Here is a 17,254-nt window from a genome sequence, read left to right as displayed (position 1 = left end):
GAGGCCATTTAGACCTTTAAAGGTCAGCACCAACAATGAACAGTGATTAAAACAATGAACAGGGTGGTGATACAATGAGTCCTGCAATCGACACAAGATAATATCACCATGGCAAGTATCTGTAAACAAACGATAAGCGTCCATAAAAATGGCAAAAGTAGCTTCTTTCCCAAATAGGTTTTATCTTAAACAATAGCAAACACGGTAAATACGTTTGTAACAGTATGTAGACAGTATGTAAATGACTTAAAGCAGGGGCATATCTGTCCCCATCTGCATTTTTCCATCAGGAGAAGCATCCGTCAAGGAGGTTTAGCAAACTGGAGGACATCATCCTCTTTCTACGCTCGTCCCTCTTTCTGTGCTTTAAGTTGTTTACATACAGTCTTCACTTGTATATTCTTTACTACAAAGCTCGATGACTAAGCTCTTCAGCGACGAAACGTCGGATTACCAGAACAACATCCAAGCACTGAATCACTGGTACAGTAGTACCTTGGGTTACATACTGTCAGGGGTTCAGGAGCAGAGGCGAGGGCAAGGGAGGAAACAGAGAGCGAGGGGGAGGAGGCAGAAGAAAGGATGAGTGACGACGACGACCCGAGATCTCCGAGTCTGTCCAGTGAATCAGAAGATTCACAAAGAGGAGCACCAGTGGCAAGGGCAAGGGGGGAGACTAGGGGGACACCCCAGGAAGAAAGAGCCAGAGGGGACTCAGAGGGGAGCAGTTGGAGATCGGGACCTACGTCACCGCCAGAGAGTAGGGAAGAGGAAGAGCGCCTGGGAACTAGCGCTGGCAGCTCACAACAGGAGGGAGGGCACGAGTCAGGAGTGGCCACACCTTCATCGGGGAGCGAAGTGACGGTTAGACGGAAAGTGGAAGGTTGGGCGCGCGCGCCAAGTTCAAATGCACAGGAAGGTGGCGCAGTAGGCAGCCCGGAAAGAGAGCCAGGTCCTAAAGCCCGGCGCAAGGAGACAGGGGAGTCAGGGGGGTCAGCGTCAGAAGAATCCCGGAAGGGAGAGACCCAGGGGGGCAGAGGGACCCAGAGGAGAACTGTCAGGCGGAAAAGGTGGAGCAGGGCTAGGATATTAAGTTGGTGCGCAAGGGGCGGAGACTCAGAAGGAGCTTCGCCGACCTAAGCATAAGGCGTAGGGTTGCACGCAGCAGCTCAAGAATGGAGACTGTAACTCAATAAAGACTTTTAATCAACAACCGCTGGCTAGCGTGATCCTCTGTGAGCTAGGATCTGGAAGTAACCCTGACAGTAAGCTCCTTCTCTTCAAATTGTGGACATCCACGACCTCGCGGAGAGGAGGGAAAGCGGGTGCCTACAAGAAAGCTCACGAACGGTAGACAATATGACGGCCGAACAGCAAATAACGGAACTCAGAGACGCGGTTTCACGACTGACTGCCGAGGCGGTGGCGTCCAGGAAGAGAGAGGAGGACGCAGCGGCCGCCTACAGGGATCTCCAGGTCAGGTTGGACGTGCTTACGAAGCAGGGGCAACAGACACCCAAATCAGAGGGGATTGGGTTGGGGAGACGCACAGGCAGTCTGGTCTCGCACTTCGATGGGAATTTGCAACAGTACCCCAATTTTAGAGCAGACGTAATGTGTGCACTACAACTACTGCACAAAGACTTTAGAGATGAACAAGAGAAAGTGGGGTTCATCATGTCCCATTTGCATGGAGACGCTAAAGCATGGCTGCGCAATTTGTGGAGGGATAAGGATCCTGCGCTCCAAAATGCGGACGCCTTTATTAAAGCGATGGATGGCTGTTTTTTATCAAGCATTGACGTGGATCTTGCCCGAAGGGAGGTGCACGGACTAAGACAAGGGAGGGCCAGCGTACGGCAATATCATGCCCGCTTTTTCGCTTTGGTCAGTGCCCTGGAATGGGACAGAGATTCGGCTCCCGTCAGAGACCTTTTTTGGGAGGGCTTGAACAGCTCGGTGAAAGATGAGATTGCGAGGGGGGAGAGACCCCGGACCACGCAGGAGATCGTTCAGAGGGCGCTGGCGGTGGGAGTGCGGCTGGAAGAACGTCCGTGGAGCAGGGACGAAGGGCGCAGCGGGCGCGAACCAGCCAGGGGCTCCTCCTTCCTTCCCAGAGAAGCAGCGCGTGCGCAATCCACGCCCCCAACAGGGGGAGGGGTGGAACCGATGGAGGTTGGGAGTGCAAGGGCTCAGTCAGCAGCCAGAGCCCTAGCACCGGCAGCAGTGAAAGCGAAGCCTCCTAGAGGGAACAGGAAGTGTTACATCTGCGAGGATCCAGGCCATTTGGCGAAAGAGTGTCCCCGGAGGCTCCACAAGCACACTGCAGCCTCAGCAATGGTGACTGCAGCAACGCAGCAAGGAGAACCACAGCAGGGAAACGACGATGTCTGGCTGGAAGAGGAGGCACTGGGGCCCAGCCAGACGTGTCAGTGAAGCAGTCCCCAGAGATTTTACCGCCCATGGACCCCCTCCCGCCCAAGCCAGTAGTGAGGCTCACCGCATCGCTCCAGCTACCCAATGGAATCACCATGGACGTGCCAATCACCGTCGACTCGGGAAGCAATGCAGACTTCATAGGGCAGGACTTTGTCGACCGGCACGCTATACAGTTGCTGCCTGCCGCGCTGCCACTGCAGGTTGTCACGGTGGATGGCAGGGAGCTGTTAGGGGGGCAAGTGGTGAAGCAGACGCCACCTATGGTGCTGCGGCTTGGAAATCACAAGGAGATTATCAGCTTCAACGTCACTCAACTCTCAGACACGCCTATCGTATTGGGCATGAGTTGGCTGGACAAGCACAGCCCGACGCTGGCTTGGTACCAGAGGCAGCTGACCTTCGGTTCTTCCTTTTGTGCTGAACACTGCATCATGCCCCAGCAAGAAGGGGAGCAAGAGGAGTCACAGCTGCTGCTCGGCACGCTGCAAGCGATTCCCCACAAGTACGCAGAATTTTTGGAGGTTTTCTGCGAGAAGGAGGCAGACAAGCTACCCCCCCACAGACCATATGACTGCAAGATTGACCTGCTGCCGGGGGCGGCGCTGCCCAAAGGGAAGCTGTATTCCATGTCTGAAGACGAACTGCAGGAACTCAAGGAGTTCATTGATCATAATTTGAAACGCGGTTTCATCCGAGAGTCCCAGGCAGCGGGGGGCAGTCCTGTATTCTTTGTGAAGAAGCGAGACACGCCCCAGAAAAGGCTCGTGGTGGACTACCGCATTTTGAACAGTGTCACCAAGCCGTCGGACTTCCCCATGCCCCGAATCGACGACCTCCTCGCGAAAGTACGCAAGGGCAGCGTGTTCACCAAGTTGGACCTGCGAGGGGCGTACAACCTGATTCGCATGCGGGAAGGAGATGAGTGGAAGACAGCCATGTTCACACCCCTGGGCACCTACGAATATAGAGTTATGCCTTTTGGATTGCAAAATGGCTCCCACGTTTTTCAAGCTTTCATGCATCACGTGTTGGCGGGGCTCCTCTACAAGACGTGCGTCTGTTTCTTGGATGACATCCTGATCTTTTCGGAATCGCAGCAGGAGCATGACAGACACGTCAGGGAAGTGCTGAGCAGGCTCCAGCAACATAGGCTTTACGCCAAGCTGGAGAAGTGCCAATTCGACGTGACGGAGGTGGATTTCCTGGGATACAGGTTGTCTGACAAGGGGCTCGCCATGGACAGCGCCAAGGTTCGAGCGGTGTTGGATTGGAAAAGCCCACGCAACCGGAAGGAGGTCCAACGATTTGTCGGCTTCGCGAACTTCTATCGCAAGTTCATCAAAGGCTTCGCTATGCAGACTGCAGCCATTACAGACACGCTCAGTTCCAAGAAAAAGAAGTTCATCTGGACAGCGCAGGCGGAGCAGTCCTTTCAGGCACTCAAGCGTCTTTTCGCCTCGGAGGAACAGCTGCTTCATGTCGATCCTAGCAGGCCGATGAGAGTTGAAACAGACGCCTCGGACAGGGCCGTCGGAGCAGTCCTGCTGCAGAAGGACCCGCAGGGGGTTTGGAGGCCCGGAGCGTTTTACTCCAGGAAGCTCAGCAAGTCCGAACAGAATTACACCATCTGGGACAGGGAGTTGCTGGCTATTCATGCAGCGTTCAAAGCATGGAGGCACTTCCTGATTGGAGCCAAGCACACGGTGCAGGTCTGCACGGACCACAAGAATCTGGAGCACTGGCGCACGGCACAGTTCCTGAACCAGAGGCAGATACGTTGGGCTGAGTTCTTTGCGAATTTCGACTTCCGAATAGAGTATGTACCGGGGGACACCAACATCATGGCGGACGCGCTATCCCGTAAGCCACAGTATCTGGAGGACGCCACGCCAGCGGCCGCCATGCACATCTTCGCGCCAACAGTGTGGGCGTGCGCTGCGGCGACAGTGGACCTGGAGGCGGTGCGACAAGCGTTGCAGAATGACTCTTTCGCGCAAGCAAAGATGGCGGAGATGCGAAGGGGCACGGCAGCGACCAACGGGTTCCAGCTGAGAGATGGATTGCTCATCCGCAAAGGGGCCATCTACGTGCCGGGAGACGAACTTCGCGCCAAGGTACTGCATCAGCTGCACGACGCGCCCACTGCCGGGCACTTTGGCAAGGAGAAGACGGTGGAATTAGTCGCCAGGGATTTCTGGTGGCCCGGAATGAGAGGGGAGGTCGCGGACTACGTGGCGAGGTGCGACACCTGCCAGAGGGCCAAACCAGTGCACAGACCGCCGGCCGGACTGTTGGAACCGCTGCAAACTCCGGTCGAGCCATGGGAGAGAGTCGCCCTGGACTTCGTCACGGATCTGCCCAGCTCGAGGGGCAAGACGGCCGTGCTGGTGGTGGTGGACTTGTTCTCCAAGATGGCGCATTTCATCCCGTGTGCGAAGGTGGCCACGGCGGAACAAACCGCCAAACTGTTCATAGACCACGTGTTCAAGGTTCACGGTCTGCCACGGTCTATTCTGTCCGACCGCGGGCGGCAGTTCATCTCGAACTTCTGGCAGAAGCTGATGGGCTTCCTAAACGTCAAGATCAACCTGGCGTCGGCGAGACACCCGCAGACCAACGGGCAAGCGGAGCGGGTCAATGCCATCATGCAGCAGTACCTGAGATGCTATGCGAATCAACAGCCTGCGACGTGGGTGGATTACCTGCCGCTCGCCGAGTTCGCCTACAACAACACGAAGCACGTGTCCACGGGGGTCACGCCGTTCTTCGCCAACAACGGGAGGCACCCCAGAACCTTCCCGGGACTGGAAAGACTGGTGGAGGGGGAGCCGCAGACAGCAGATGCGTTCGCGTCGGAGTTGCAAGAGGTTCACGATCAGCTGCGGCGGCACCTGGAGCTGGCCAAACACGCATACAAGGTGCAGGCAGACAAACACAGAAGGGTTGGCGAAGAGATCCAGGTGGGAGACTGGGTCTGGTTAGCAGCCCACGCAGTGCCGGCCAGGTCGTTGGCCAAGAAGAAACTAGGGCATAAGCAACTGGGGCCCTACCAAGTCGAAGAGCAGGTCAACCCGGTGGCTTTCAGGCTGGCGCTTCCGGAGGGTTCCAGAATGCATCCGGTGTTCCACAGATCGGTGCTCACTCCCTACAAGGCACCGCACAGGTTTCAGGAACCCGGCACGGCGCCGAGTCCGCTCCGAGAGGGAACCAGGCAACGGGGAGTGGCACAGGAGGTGCGCCTCAACGAAGTCACGGAGATTTTGGACTCCAGATGGGGGGAAGAGGGGGTAGAATACCTTCTCGCTAAGGAGGGCACCCCGGCCAATGCCAACAGCTGGGTGCCGGGCTACGCTCTAGATGAACCTCTGCTCAAGGAAGAGTTTCATGCCCTCTTTCCCCATAGGCCAATGCCGGCGGACTTTTTCGACGACTGGCTTTTCACGCCCACGCTTTCAGCCAGCACGTTCCGGGGGTTCGACTCGGATGAGGAACCGACACGAGACGCCCGTTCCCCGGAGGGGTCACCCTCGGGATCTGCCTCAGAACCCTCGTATTGGTGGGATGATCGACCAGAGGAGCAGTGGCGCAGGAAGTGGCTGGAGGGTCCAGGACGAGCTACGCCTACAGAAGGAAGCGAGGGAGAGACCGACATGGACTTTTTCGGGGACAACCAGGGTCTCGAGCACGGCGGCACGGAGATGGAAGCAGAGGTGACCGTCGTTGACGAGAGCAGGGAGGAAGAACCGGGAGTCTGCGGATGGAGGCCGGCCACGGGAAGCGAACTGTACCCGACATTCGTCCCTTTGACACTGCAGCACCCAGTTCCCGCACCGGAGGGAGGGGAGGGGGGAAGGGGGGGCTTTGAGGGGGGGATGGATGTCAGGGGTTCAGGAGCAGAGGCGAGGGCAAGGGAGGAAACAGAGAGCGAGGGGGAGGAGGCAGAAGAAAGGATGAGTGACGACGACGACCCGAGATCTCCGAGTCTGTCCAGTGAATCAGAAGATTCACAAAGAGGAGCACCAGTGGCAAGGGCAAGGGGGGAGACTAGGGGGACACCCCAGGAAGAAAGAGCCAGAGGGGACTCAGAGGGGAGCAGTTGGAGATCGGGACCTACGTCACCGCCAGAGAGTAGGGAAGAGGAAGAGCGCCTGGGAACTAGCGCTGGCAGCTCACAACAGGAGGGAGGGCACGAGTCAGGAGTGGCCACACCTTCATCGGGGAGCGAAGTGACGGTTAGACGGAAAGTGGAAGGTTGGGCGCGCGCGCCAAGTTCAAATGCACAGGAAGGTGGCGCAGTAGGCAGCCCGGAAAGAGAGCCAGGTCCTAAAGCCCGGCGCAAGGAGACAGGGGAGTCAGGGGGGTCAGCGTCAGAAGAATCCCGGAAGGGAGAGACCCAGGGGGGCAGAGGGACCCAGAGGAGAACTGTCAGGCGGAAAAGGTGGAGCAGGGCTAGGATATTAAGTTGGTGCGCAAGGGGCGGAGACTCAGAAGGAGCTTCGCCGACCTAAGCATAAGGCGTAGGGTTGCACGCAGCAGCTCAAGAATGGAGACTGTAACTCAATAAAGACTTTTAATCAACAACCGCTGGCTAGCGTGATCCTCTGTGAGCTAGGATCTGGAAGTAACCCTGACACATACGCTTCAGGTTACAGACTCTGCTAACCCAGAAATAGTACCTCGGATTAAGAACTTTGCTTCAGGATGAGAACAGAAATCGTGCTCTAGTGGTGCGGCGGCAGCAGAGGCCCCATTAGCTAAAGTGGTGCTTCAGATTAAGAAGAGTTTCAGGTTAAGAACAGACCTCCAGAACGAAATAAGTACGTAACCAGAGGCACCACTGTTTATCACAAGTAGACTCTTCATTACTGCATTTGCAGTTGTTCCAACATAAAATCTATTTTGGAAAGGGAAGAAATGAGCACTGAGCCACTGATATATTTATTACAAGTGAACTCTTTATCTACTGTTGTTTAAGATAAAACCTATTTGGGAAAGAAATTACTGTATATTTCTGTGTATAACACACCCTCATGTATAAGACGCCCCCCTATTTTGGAGGACTCCAAAAGTAAGAAAAAGGGGGGAAATTGCCCAGAGTTGCTGAGCTTTTTTGGGGAGGATTGCCCAGAGTTGGTGAGGGTTTTTTTTGGGGGGGGCACCAGCAGAAGCCACCAATCGCCCGCCAAATTGCCACAGCAACAGCTAATCAGCACCAGCCCTTGCTGCAGCCACCAATAACACGCCCAATAGCCGCTGACAATCTCCGACTCGCGGCAACAACCAATCCCACGTCCCCACATGCACTATGCATGTATAGTCACACCTCGGGTTAAATATGCTTCAGGTTGAACGTTTTCAGGTTACGCTCCGCGGCAACCCAGAAGTAACGGAATGCGTTACTTTCGGGTTTCGCCGCTCGCGCATGCGCTCAAAATGACATCACGTGCATGCGCAGAAGCGGGGAAACATGACATGCAGTCGTGTGTTACGTTCTACTCAGGATGCAAACGGGGCTCCATTCGCATCCAGAGGTACCACTGTATAAGACAACCCCAAATTTTTAACATATTTTTTTAAAAAAATAAACCCTCATCTGATGCACAGAAAAGTATGGGACTTTTGCCATTTTTATGGACGTTTATTGTTTGTTTACAGATAGTTGCCTTGGTGATACTATCTTAAGTCGATAGCAATTCGTATACCTTGGCAGAGGAAGCGGCAAAGGTGCAAGGAGGGAGTGGGTGGGTTGGTGGCAAGCAGCGGCAGCAGGGTTGGGTGGGCATGGTGCATGCTAACATATTTTGCTTCAAAAAAATAAAATAAAATAATCCCACTGATTATTACCAGTATTATTTTTTCAATTTCTTAACTGCCTTTCACCATAAGCTCTCGAGGCAGTCAGGTCATGGCAATTTAAATTCAAAATTCTAAGCAGTTTAAAATAAATGATAGGAAAAGGAAAAGGCTGGGTACCTAATAGGGGCGAATTGCCTTCTGTGCTTTTGATTCCATCTTGCTCCTGCTTATCCACCAACTCTTTGCTGGTTACGTTTCTTTAACATGTTTTTGCTATGCATGAAAGCTGTCTTCTTTTCCCATGTAAACAGGATTACTGGCTTTCTCTGGTATACAAGAAACTAGTGGGCGCCAAAGTCCTGCACGTCAGCCTGTCGGGTGAAGACCCAAGGAGGCTTCGAGTGTATCTTCACTGTACAAATGAGCACCAGTAAGCATTCAGGCAAATGCCTAGTAGACTCTGAAGACCTTTTGGGAAAGTAACCCAGTATTGTACTTTCACTTAAGGGGAGAGACGGCTTGGAAAAGGTGCAAGGGCCCTGGTACACTAACTCTGGTGCAGCAAAGCACGCTAGTGCAATTGCACCAAAGAATTTGAAGCTTTGTACATGTCGAGTGTAGATAAAGAAAAGTGGGGCAGAATGAAAGGATGCATAGCTGTCAACCGTCCCTTATTTGGCGGGAAACTCTCTTATCCCAGCGCCATGTCCCGCTGCTGTCCCGGATTGATGATATCCCGTAAATTTCCCGGGTTTCAAAGGAAGCAGCTCCTCTCCCTCCCTCCCTGCCAGCCAGGGAGGAGGGAGGCTCCAACTGTGTTGCTTGGCTGTGTTGCTCACCCAATAAGGAGTCTAAGAACGACTGGGGGGTGGAGCTTGCATGCCTTGTGCCGATCAAATCGGCCGCATTGCCTGGGGACTCGCCTTTGCTCAGCACTTCCCAGTGTAGAGGTGACGGTGGTTTTCCTTGCTGCATCCCCTTTGCCGGGTTGCTGCGCTGTGAGAACCACCGCTTGAGGCTTTGTTTGGCTGCTGGCTGGGCTTTCTGCCTTTGGCTCGGAGGACCTCAGAAGTTGAACATACCTGTGCTGGGAAAATCCCTTATTTTGGCTACTGGTCCCTTATTTTCAAATCTGTAAATTGACAGCTATGAAGGATGGCAGTGAAGACACATAAACTCTCCCCCCCCCCAAATTCCAAAAGGAGGTAGGAATCCTTGCTTTGCAAATGCTTTTCTAGGCTAGGATCCTGGTAACTCGCGGGGCAATTTTTAGCAGATGCTAGCAAAATGCCTGTCACTAAGGCAGGAAACATGTGTGTGCAGCACGGCCCCACATATTGCTCACCCAGAGTGTCCCCATGGATGGAGAATGGAGTTTGCCCTGCCCTATGCATTTTGCTCCGAGTGTGGCACCTCCTAACCCAGGCCCTTGGCAGGGGCGGACTTTGTAATCTTTTGCAATACGGTGCCCTGCGCGAGGCCAAAATTGGGCGCCGCTGCCATTAAAGAGAACGAGGGAGGTGTTCACAGTGAGTTCCTACACCTCTTTTTCTAGAAAAATGGCACTGGCTGGTTGTATTTATTGATTTGGGGTTTTCTTTCCCCTTCAGACTTATCTAAATGCAAAACATAAATACAAAGATTTCTGTGCTTAAAATACTGCAGTTGTGCATTTCCTCTGATAACATTTGAGACCTGCAGGTTATAGGACGCTACACAAATTAAACAAACAAACAACAGCTTTTGCACTTCACCAGGAGGAAACGCTCATGTCAAACAGAATGCCCTTATTTTCATCTGAGGAATGTTGGAGTGTCTACTATATATTATCTGGTATATCCTTTTAACAGGTTGCTTCATGTTTTCCTTCCAGCCCGAAGTACAGAGAAGGGGATATCACCTTATTTGCCTTGAACCTCTATAACAGCACAAAACACTTGCAGTTACCTTCTTCCTTCTCCAGCAGGCAAATAGATGAATATCTTTTACTGCCTCACGGAGAAGACAGCATACTTTCCAAGTAAGAAATTCCAACTTTCCTTGCCTTTCTAAATATTATTTGTTCAATATGAGCTTTAAAAACTTGGGATTTTCAGAGGAGACCCTTTTCATTCTCTTTCAAATGTTGTTCGGGACCTAAAAGGTGTTAGCAATTTCTTTTAACCCCCTGTACCTGACTCTTGATTTGTAGACACTGGACAAATGAGGTACCACGATTGGGAAACGTTTGTTAGGCTGTGTCCGCATAATACAGGGATCAGCAACCTTTTTCAGCCATGGGCCGGTCCATCGTTCCTCAGACCATGTGGTAGGCCAGACTATATTTTGAAGGGGGGGGGGAATGAATTCCTATGTCCCATAAATAACCCAGAGATGCATTTTAAATAAAAGCACACATTCTACTCATGTCAAAACATCAGGCAGGCCCCACAAATAACCCAGAGATGCATTTTAAATAAAAGGACACATTCTACTTATGTAAAAACACGCTGATTCCCGGACCGTCCGCAGACTGGATTTAGAAGGCGATTGGGCCGGATCCGGCCCCTGGGCCTTTGGTTGCCTGTCCCTGGCATAATACCTTTGAAGCACACACACACCATCAAAGAATTCTGGGAACTGTAGTTTGCCCCTCACAAAGTTATAGTTTTCAGCAGTCCTTAACGCACCGCAGTAGCCAGAATTTTTTGAGGGAGAGGATGTGCTTTAAAGCTATAGTGTGTACATATCCAGAGTTTCCTGAAACAATCATTCCAAGAAGCTCAAGGCGATGCTCATGGCTCTTCCCACCACTAAGTGTTATGTAACATCATTCTGCATAGCAATTACTTCGCACTGCATTCTGTAACCACACATTAACAAAGCGCTTCACCCAGTCATGTGTTCACAGTCCACATTTCTGACTTTTAGTCTCAGGGCTATGGGTTCGAGCCCCACATTCAGGAAAAGATTCCTGCATCGCAGAGGGTTGGAATAGATGACCCTCAGGGTCCCTTCCAACTCTACAATTCTGTGATTCTAGGACATTCACAGCCCTTAATCTTCAGCTTGAAAATGACTTCTGTTTCTTGAAACAGTGTTCAAGATTTGACAAAAGATTGTCATTCCTGTTCATTGTTAATGCAATAAACTTATTATTATTTTGTTCTTAGAAACTACAGGATCAGGATTACACTTTTAGGTTTCGGATCCCAAGTACTAAGGAAATCCTTTCCGCCTTAAAAGCATTGCAGCTAGGAAGGAAGTGACTTCTCAGAAATTGTGTCTCATCTCAAAAACTGGGAAGCCAGTTCCCAAGAATTCTGCCCGCATTTCTTCCTGATCCATATGGAGATTTCCTCAATTTATGATAATGATGTGTCCCTCTATGAACTCGTAAGTGAAGCTGTATCCTGCAACCTTGTGCGCTCCAGTTCCCTGATCAGATCCAACTTTCAGCTGGCCAGGAATGACAGCCAGACAGTGTCTGCCAAACTTTATTTTTAGCATTCAGATCCACCTTTCTGGAAACACATGGATTTTTCCTTTTCTTGAAAAGTGCATTCAGCTTGAACAGTGAGGATGTTTCCATGCAGAAGGCTTGCTTTACATGGTGTTACATGTGCACTATGAACTTACGTTGGCCGGAAAGCTTATTCACGTTATAAATACTTCTCTTGTGCATTAAAAACAAGCACACAGACAAAGAGCATGTTGTTGTTGTTGTTTAGTCGTTTAGTCGTGTCCGACTCTTCGTGACCCCATGGACCAGAACACGCCAGGCACTCCTGTCTTCCACTGCCTCCCGCAATTTGGACAGACTCATGCAGGTAGCTTCAAGAATACCATCCAACCATCTCATCCTCTGTCGTCCCTTCTCCTTGTGCCCTCCATCTTTCCCAACATCAGGGTCTTTTCCAGGGAGTCTTCTCTTCTCATGAGGTGGCCAAAGTATTGGAGCCTCAACTTCACGATCTGTCCTTCCAGTGAGCACTCAGGGCTGATTTCCTTCAGAATGGAGAGGTTTGATCTTCTTGCAGTCCATGGGACTCTCAAGAGTCTCCTCCAGCACCATAATTCAAAAGCATCAATTCTTTGGCGATCAGCCTTCTTTATGGTCCAGCTCTCACTTCCATACATCACTACTGGGAAAACCATAGCTTTTACTATACGGACCTTTGTTGGCAAGGTGATGTCTCTACTTTTTAGGATGCTGTCTAGGTTTGTCATTGCTTTTCTCCCAAGAAGCAGGCATCTTTTAATTTCGTGACTGCTGTCACCATCTGCAGTGATCATGGAGCCCAAGAAAGTAAAATCTCTTACTGCCTCCATTTCTTCCCCTTCTATTTGCCAGGAGGTGATGGGACCAGTGGCCATGATCTTCATTTTTTTGATGTTGAGCTTCAGACCATACTTTGCGCTCTCCTCTTTCACCCTCAATAAAAGGTTCTTTAATTCCTCCTCACTTTCTGCCATCAAGGTTGTGTCATCTGCATATCTGAGGTTGTTGATATTTCTTCCGGCTATCTTAATTCCGGCTTGGGATTCATCCAGCCCAGCCTTTCGCATGATGAATTCTGCATATAAGTTAAATAAGCAGGGAGACAATATACAGCCTTGTCGTACTCCTTTCCCAATTTTGAACCAAATAGTTGTTCCATATCCAGTTCTAACTGTAGCTTCTTGTCCCACATAGAGATTTCGCAGGAGGCAGATGAGGTGATCAGGCACTCCCATTTCTTTAAGAACTTGCCATAGTTTGCTGCGGTCGACACAGTCAAAGGCTTTTGCATAGTCAATAAAGCAGAAGTAGACGTCTTTCTGGAACTCTCTAGCTTTCTCCATAATCCAGCGCATGTTTGCAATTTGGTCTCTGGTTCCTCTGCCTCTTCTAAATCCAGCTTGCACTTCTGGGAGTTCTCGGTCCACATACTGCTTGAGCCTTCCTTGCAGAATTTTAAGCATAACCTTGCTAGCGTGTGAAATGAGTGCAATTGTGCGGTAGTTGGAGCATTCTTTAGCACTGTCCTTCTTTGGGATTGGGATGTAGACTGATCTCCTCCAATCCTCTGGCCACTGCTGAGTTTTCCAAACTTGCTGGCATATTGAGTGTAGTACCTTAACAGCATCATCTTTTAAATTTTTAAATAGTTCAGCTGGAATACCATCACTTCCACTGGCCTTGTTATTTGCAGTGCTTTCTAAGGCCCATTTGACTTCACTCTCCAGGATGTCTGGCTCAAGGTCAGCAACCACACTACCTGGGGTGTACGAGATATCCATGTCTTTCCGGTATAGTTCCTCTGTGTATCCTTGCCACCTCTTCTTGATGTCTTCTGCTTCTGTTAGATCTTTACCACTTTTGTCCTTTATTACGGTAATCTTTGTACGAAATGTTCCTTTCATATCTCCGATTTTCTTGAACAGATCTCTTGTTCTTCCCATTCTGTTGTTTTCCTCTATTTCTTTGCATTGCTCGTTTAAGAAGGCTTTCTTGTCTCTCCTTGCTATTTTTTGGAAATCTGCATTCAATTTCCTGTATCTTTCACTATCTCCCTCACATTTTGCTTGCCTTCTTCCCCCCGCTATTTGTAAGGCCTCGTTGGACAGCCACTTTGCTTTCTTGCATTTCTTTTTCATTGGGATGGTTTTCGTTGCTGCCTCCTGTATAATGCTGCGAGCCTCCACCCATAGTTCTTCAGGCACTCTGTCCACCAAATCTAAATCCTTAAACCTGTTCCTCACTTCCACTGTGTATTCATAAGGGATTTGACTTAGATTGTATCTTACCGGCCCAGTGGTTTTTCCTACTTTCTTCAGTTTAAGCTTGAATTTTGCTATAAGAAGCTGGTGATCTGAGCCACAGTCAGCTCCAGCTCTTGTTTTTGCTGACTGTATAGAGCTTCTCCATCTTTGGCTGCAGAGAATATAATCAATCTGATTTCGATGTTGCCCATCTGGTGATGCCCATGTGTAGAGTCGTCTCTTGTGTTGTTGGAAAAGCGTGTTTGTGACAAAGAGCATATGAGGGTTCAAAAGGGATTGAAGCTCTTTGTGTAGCACACACACAAAGGCAACCTAATGCTCTGAAATATACATAGATGGTAGAGTTCCCTGTTATTTAAAGCCGTTCTCATGAAATAATTAAAAAATACATTTTAAAACTTCATCAATTAGAGATACCATGTTGTATTACAGAATTGTCTTTGTTTTAAAATGGTCTCTTGAAAACAAATGCAACAAAACCTTAACCAGGTTTATTGTTTGAGGAGGACAAATTTTGTGTCTAAAATATACATCCTTTCCTCTCGCAGATCCGTGCAGCTGAATGGTCATGTCTTAAAAATGTTGGATGATGAAATATTGCCCACTCTCAGGGAAAAACCTCTCAGTCCAGGAAGCCGCCTTGCACTTCCAGCTTTTTCATATGGATTCTATGTAATAAGGAACGCCAAGGTGCGGGCTTGCATTTAGCAACTTAGCTCACGTTCCCAAAATCGAGTTGGTGGCCAACATGGTGTCAAGACATTCGGCTGCTCCAGATAGTTTGGTGGCAGAAACAAAGCAAGTCAAGAGTGAAGGGGAACATCCCTCCATCCTGGCCCCCATTTTTATTTTAACTTTCCACTTGTAACATTTACCTAAGAACTTTGTTTCAGCCACTGTTTCCCAAGAACGAAAGCTCTGCTTAAGGAGGGATTCCAGTTAGAGATGCAAAGAGAATGGATGTCAAACAGCAGGTCGCGAAATTAGTGGCATAGGTTCTCAGCGACGTCTACACTGGCTTGGTCATGTACACAGAATGGAAGATGGCAAGATTGTGCTGCACAGGGAGCTGGCTTCAGACACTAGGTCTGTTGGCAGCCCAACTCTGTGTCACAAAGATGTCTGCAAACATGGCACGAAGGCTGGCAACATCAACCCCACCGTGTGGGAATACTTTGCAGGCAATCACAGTGCCTGGAGACAGACAGTCAGGTTGTGCATCCATAGCAGTGGTCAGAGAAGGAATGACCTCTGGGAGGCGTGTAGAAGAAGAGTTTGGATTTGATATCCTGCTTTATCCCTACCTGAAGGAGTCTCAAAGCGGCTAACAATCTCCTTTCCCTTCCTCCCCCACAACAAACACTCTGTGAGGTGAGTGGGGCTGAGAGACTTCAAAGAAGTGTGACTAGCCCAAGGTCACCCAGCAGCTGCATGTGGAGGAGTGGGGAAGCGAACCCGGTTCACCAGATTACGAGTCCACCGCTCTTAACCACTACGCCACACTGGCTCCCAGTAGAGAGACGCTATGGTGCACCTGCAGCAAGACAACCGGATGCCTTCATCTGCTCCACCTGCAATAAAAGACCATATCAGTCTTCACAGCCCTACCAAGTGCTGTAATTCTCCAACAGTTTTACTTTCTTCCCAAAGGTGAGACTCTTCCATTATCTCCAGAGGCAGACGGATGCCAACAACAACCCTTTGAGCTTCTGAGGATAAACAGGGAAACAGACCATTTGAGTGACATCAGGGAAAAGCAATCTTGAGGATAACAGAAGAACAAGCAAAATAAAAAAAATCCTTCCAGTAGCACCTTAAAGACCAACTAAGTTTGTTATTGGTATGAGCTTTTGTGTGCATGCACACTTCTTCAGATACACTGAAACAGAAGTCACCAGAAGAATAAGCAAGCAGGTTACAGGCACAGCCAAGGAGAAGCAGAATATAAGAGGTGTTGGCCAGCCAGCCTGGAAATTTTTACGGGGCTTCTGTTAGGCTAGCACCAAAAAGAGCAGACAAGCTCAAGCATTCTCAGGGAGTCTTGTATTCTATGACAGGGTAGCGATCAGGAAGGATTCCTCTTCGTGATTTCTTATAAATCAGTTGTAGCACTTTTGCAAATGTGTCTGGCACACTTGCATGCTGCCCACCAGCAAACTATACCTCATCCAGGCCAGTCCCTTAGCTGACATCTTCTGGGTCAAACAAACTAGCAAGATCAGCATGGGAGAAACAGCAACCATCATAGCCACAAATCCCATTGACAGCAGGTTCCCTTTACACAGTGCTTTGTGGGTATTTCTGGCTTCAAAGCTACTATTGCTAAGGAAGCTGTTTTATGGAAGGTACCCAGTTCCCCCCCCCCCAATATGCACAGAGTAAAACCATTTCCCCCCTTCATTATAGACATACGACCTACAACAAAATGTTTACAGTGTGACACATTCCTGCTTGGGTTGCAGACATTCTGTTCCCAGTTCCTAACTTTTTATTTCTTCCTTGCCCCACCAGCCCTCCCAACACACACACACACACACACAAAACATTTCATGCCCTTTGAGCATGCTCAGTTGTCCCTGGGCATTTTGGAGGGCCTGAAAAACCCTTTTTGTACTTCTGCAAATGTTGGCATTTCTCCACATCTGCAGGTAACTCCCTTTTGTGTGGGGGTAGGGTCATTCTGACTGCATATAAGCCAGGGATAGTCAACGGGGTGCCCTCCAGATACTGCAGACTGCAGCTCCCATTGGCCCTAGACGGCATGGCCAACAGGCAAGAATCATGGGAGCTGTGGTTCCATCCCTGGCAAGCGATTGCAGTCAAGAGAATTGAGATTGCTATTAGGCAACAAAGGCAAAAGGGTTATAGCTCATGATTATGAACCCATGCTTTGCATACAAACAGCGCCCAGTTCATTCTCTCTCACCCCCACATGGAGCTGCTGGAAACTCCTGTCTGAAGCTCTGGAGAGATGTGGGGAAACCTGTGTCCCTCCAGGTGTTGCTGGTCTCCAGGTTCCATCATCCCTAATCCTTGGCCACACTGGCTGGGATTGATGGGAGCTGGAGTCCACCGACATCTAGAGGCCACACCTTGGCTTCAGTGAACCTGATGGCACAATGGTCAAACTCAGGATAATGTTCCTAGATTTTGGCATGCATCTTGCCAAAATGCAATTCTAGGCAACTTTATTGTACTTCGCTTTGATGTGTGTTCATGTGTTTCGGTACCTGCACGTTTTTGAAATAAACTAATTTATATTAAGTGTTTGCTG

At 49.9% G+C, this 17,254-nt stretch overlaps 1 protein-coding gene across 1 annotated transcript in view; it reads left to right on the top strand.

The window, feature by feature from the left end:
* Positions 1 to 17,249, top strand: part of HPSE (heparanase) — a 36,060-nt gene extending 18,811 nt beyond the window's left edge. The window contains exons 10-12 of the mRNA XM_082236497.1: positions 8,547 to 8,665; positions 10,109 to 10,255; positions 14,529 to 17,249. Coding sequence (XP_082092623.1) covers positions 8,547 to 8,665; positions 10,109 to 10,255; positions 14,529 to 14,688 — 426 coding nt within the window. The 3' untranslated portion in view covers positions 14,689 to 17,249. The remainder of the gene's footprint in view (positions 1 to 8,546; positions 8,666 to 10,108; positions 10,256 to 14,528) is intronic.
* The last annotated feature ends 5 nt before the right edge of the window (positions 17,250 to 17,254 follow it).

Source organism: Podarcis vaucheri (assembly GCF_965113315.1).
Source record: "Podarcis vaucheri genome assembly, chromosome: 9".
NCBI lineage: Eukaryota > Metazoa > Chordata > Lepidosauria > Squamata > Lacertidae > Podarcis > Podarcis vaucheri.
This window is presented reverse-complemented; position numbering and strand designations above follow the sequence as displayed.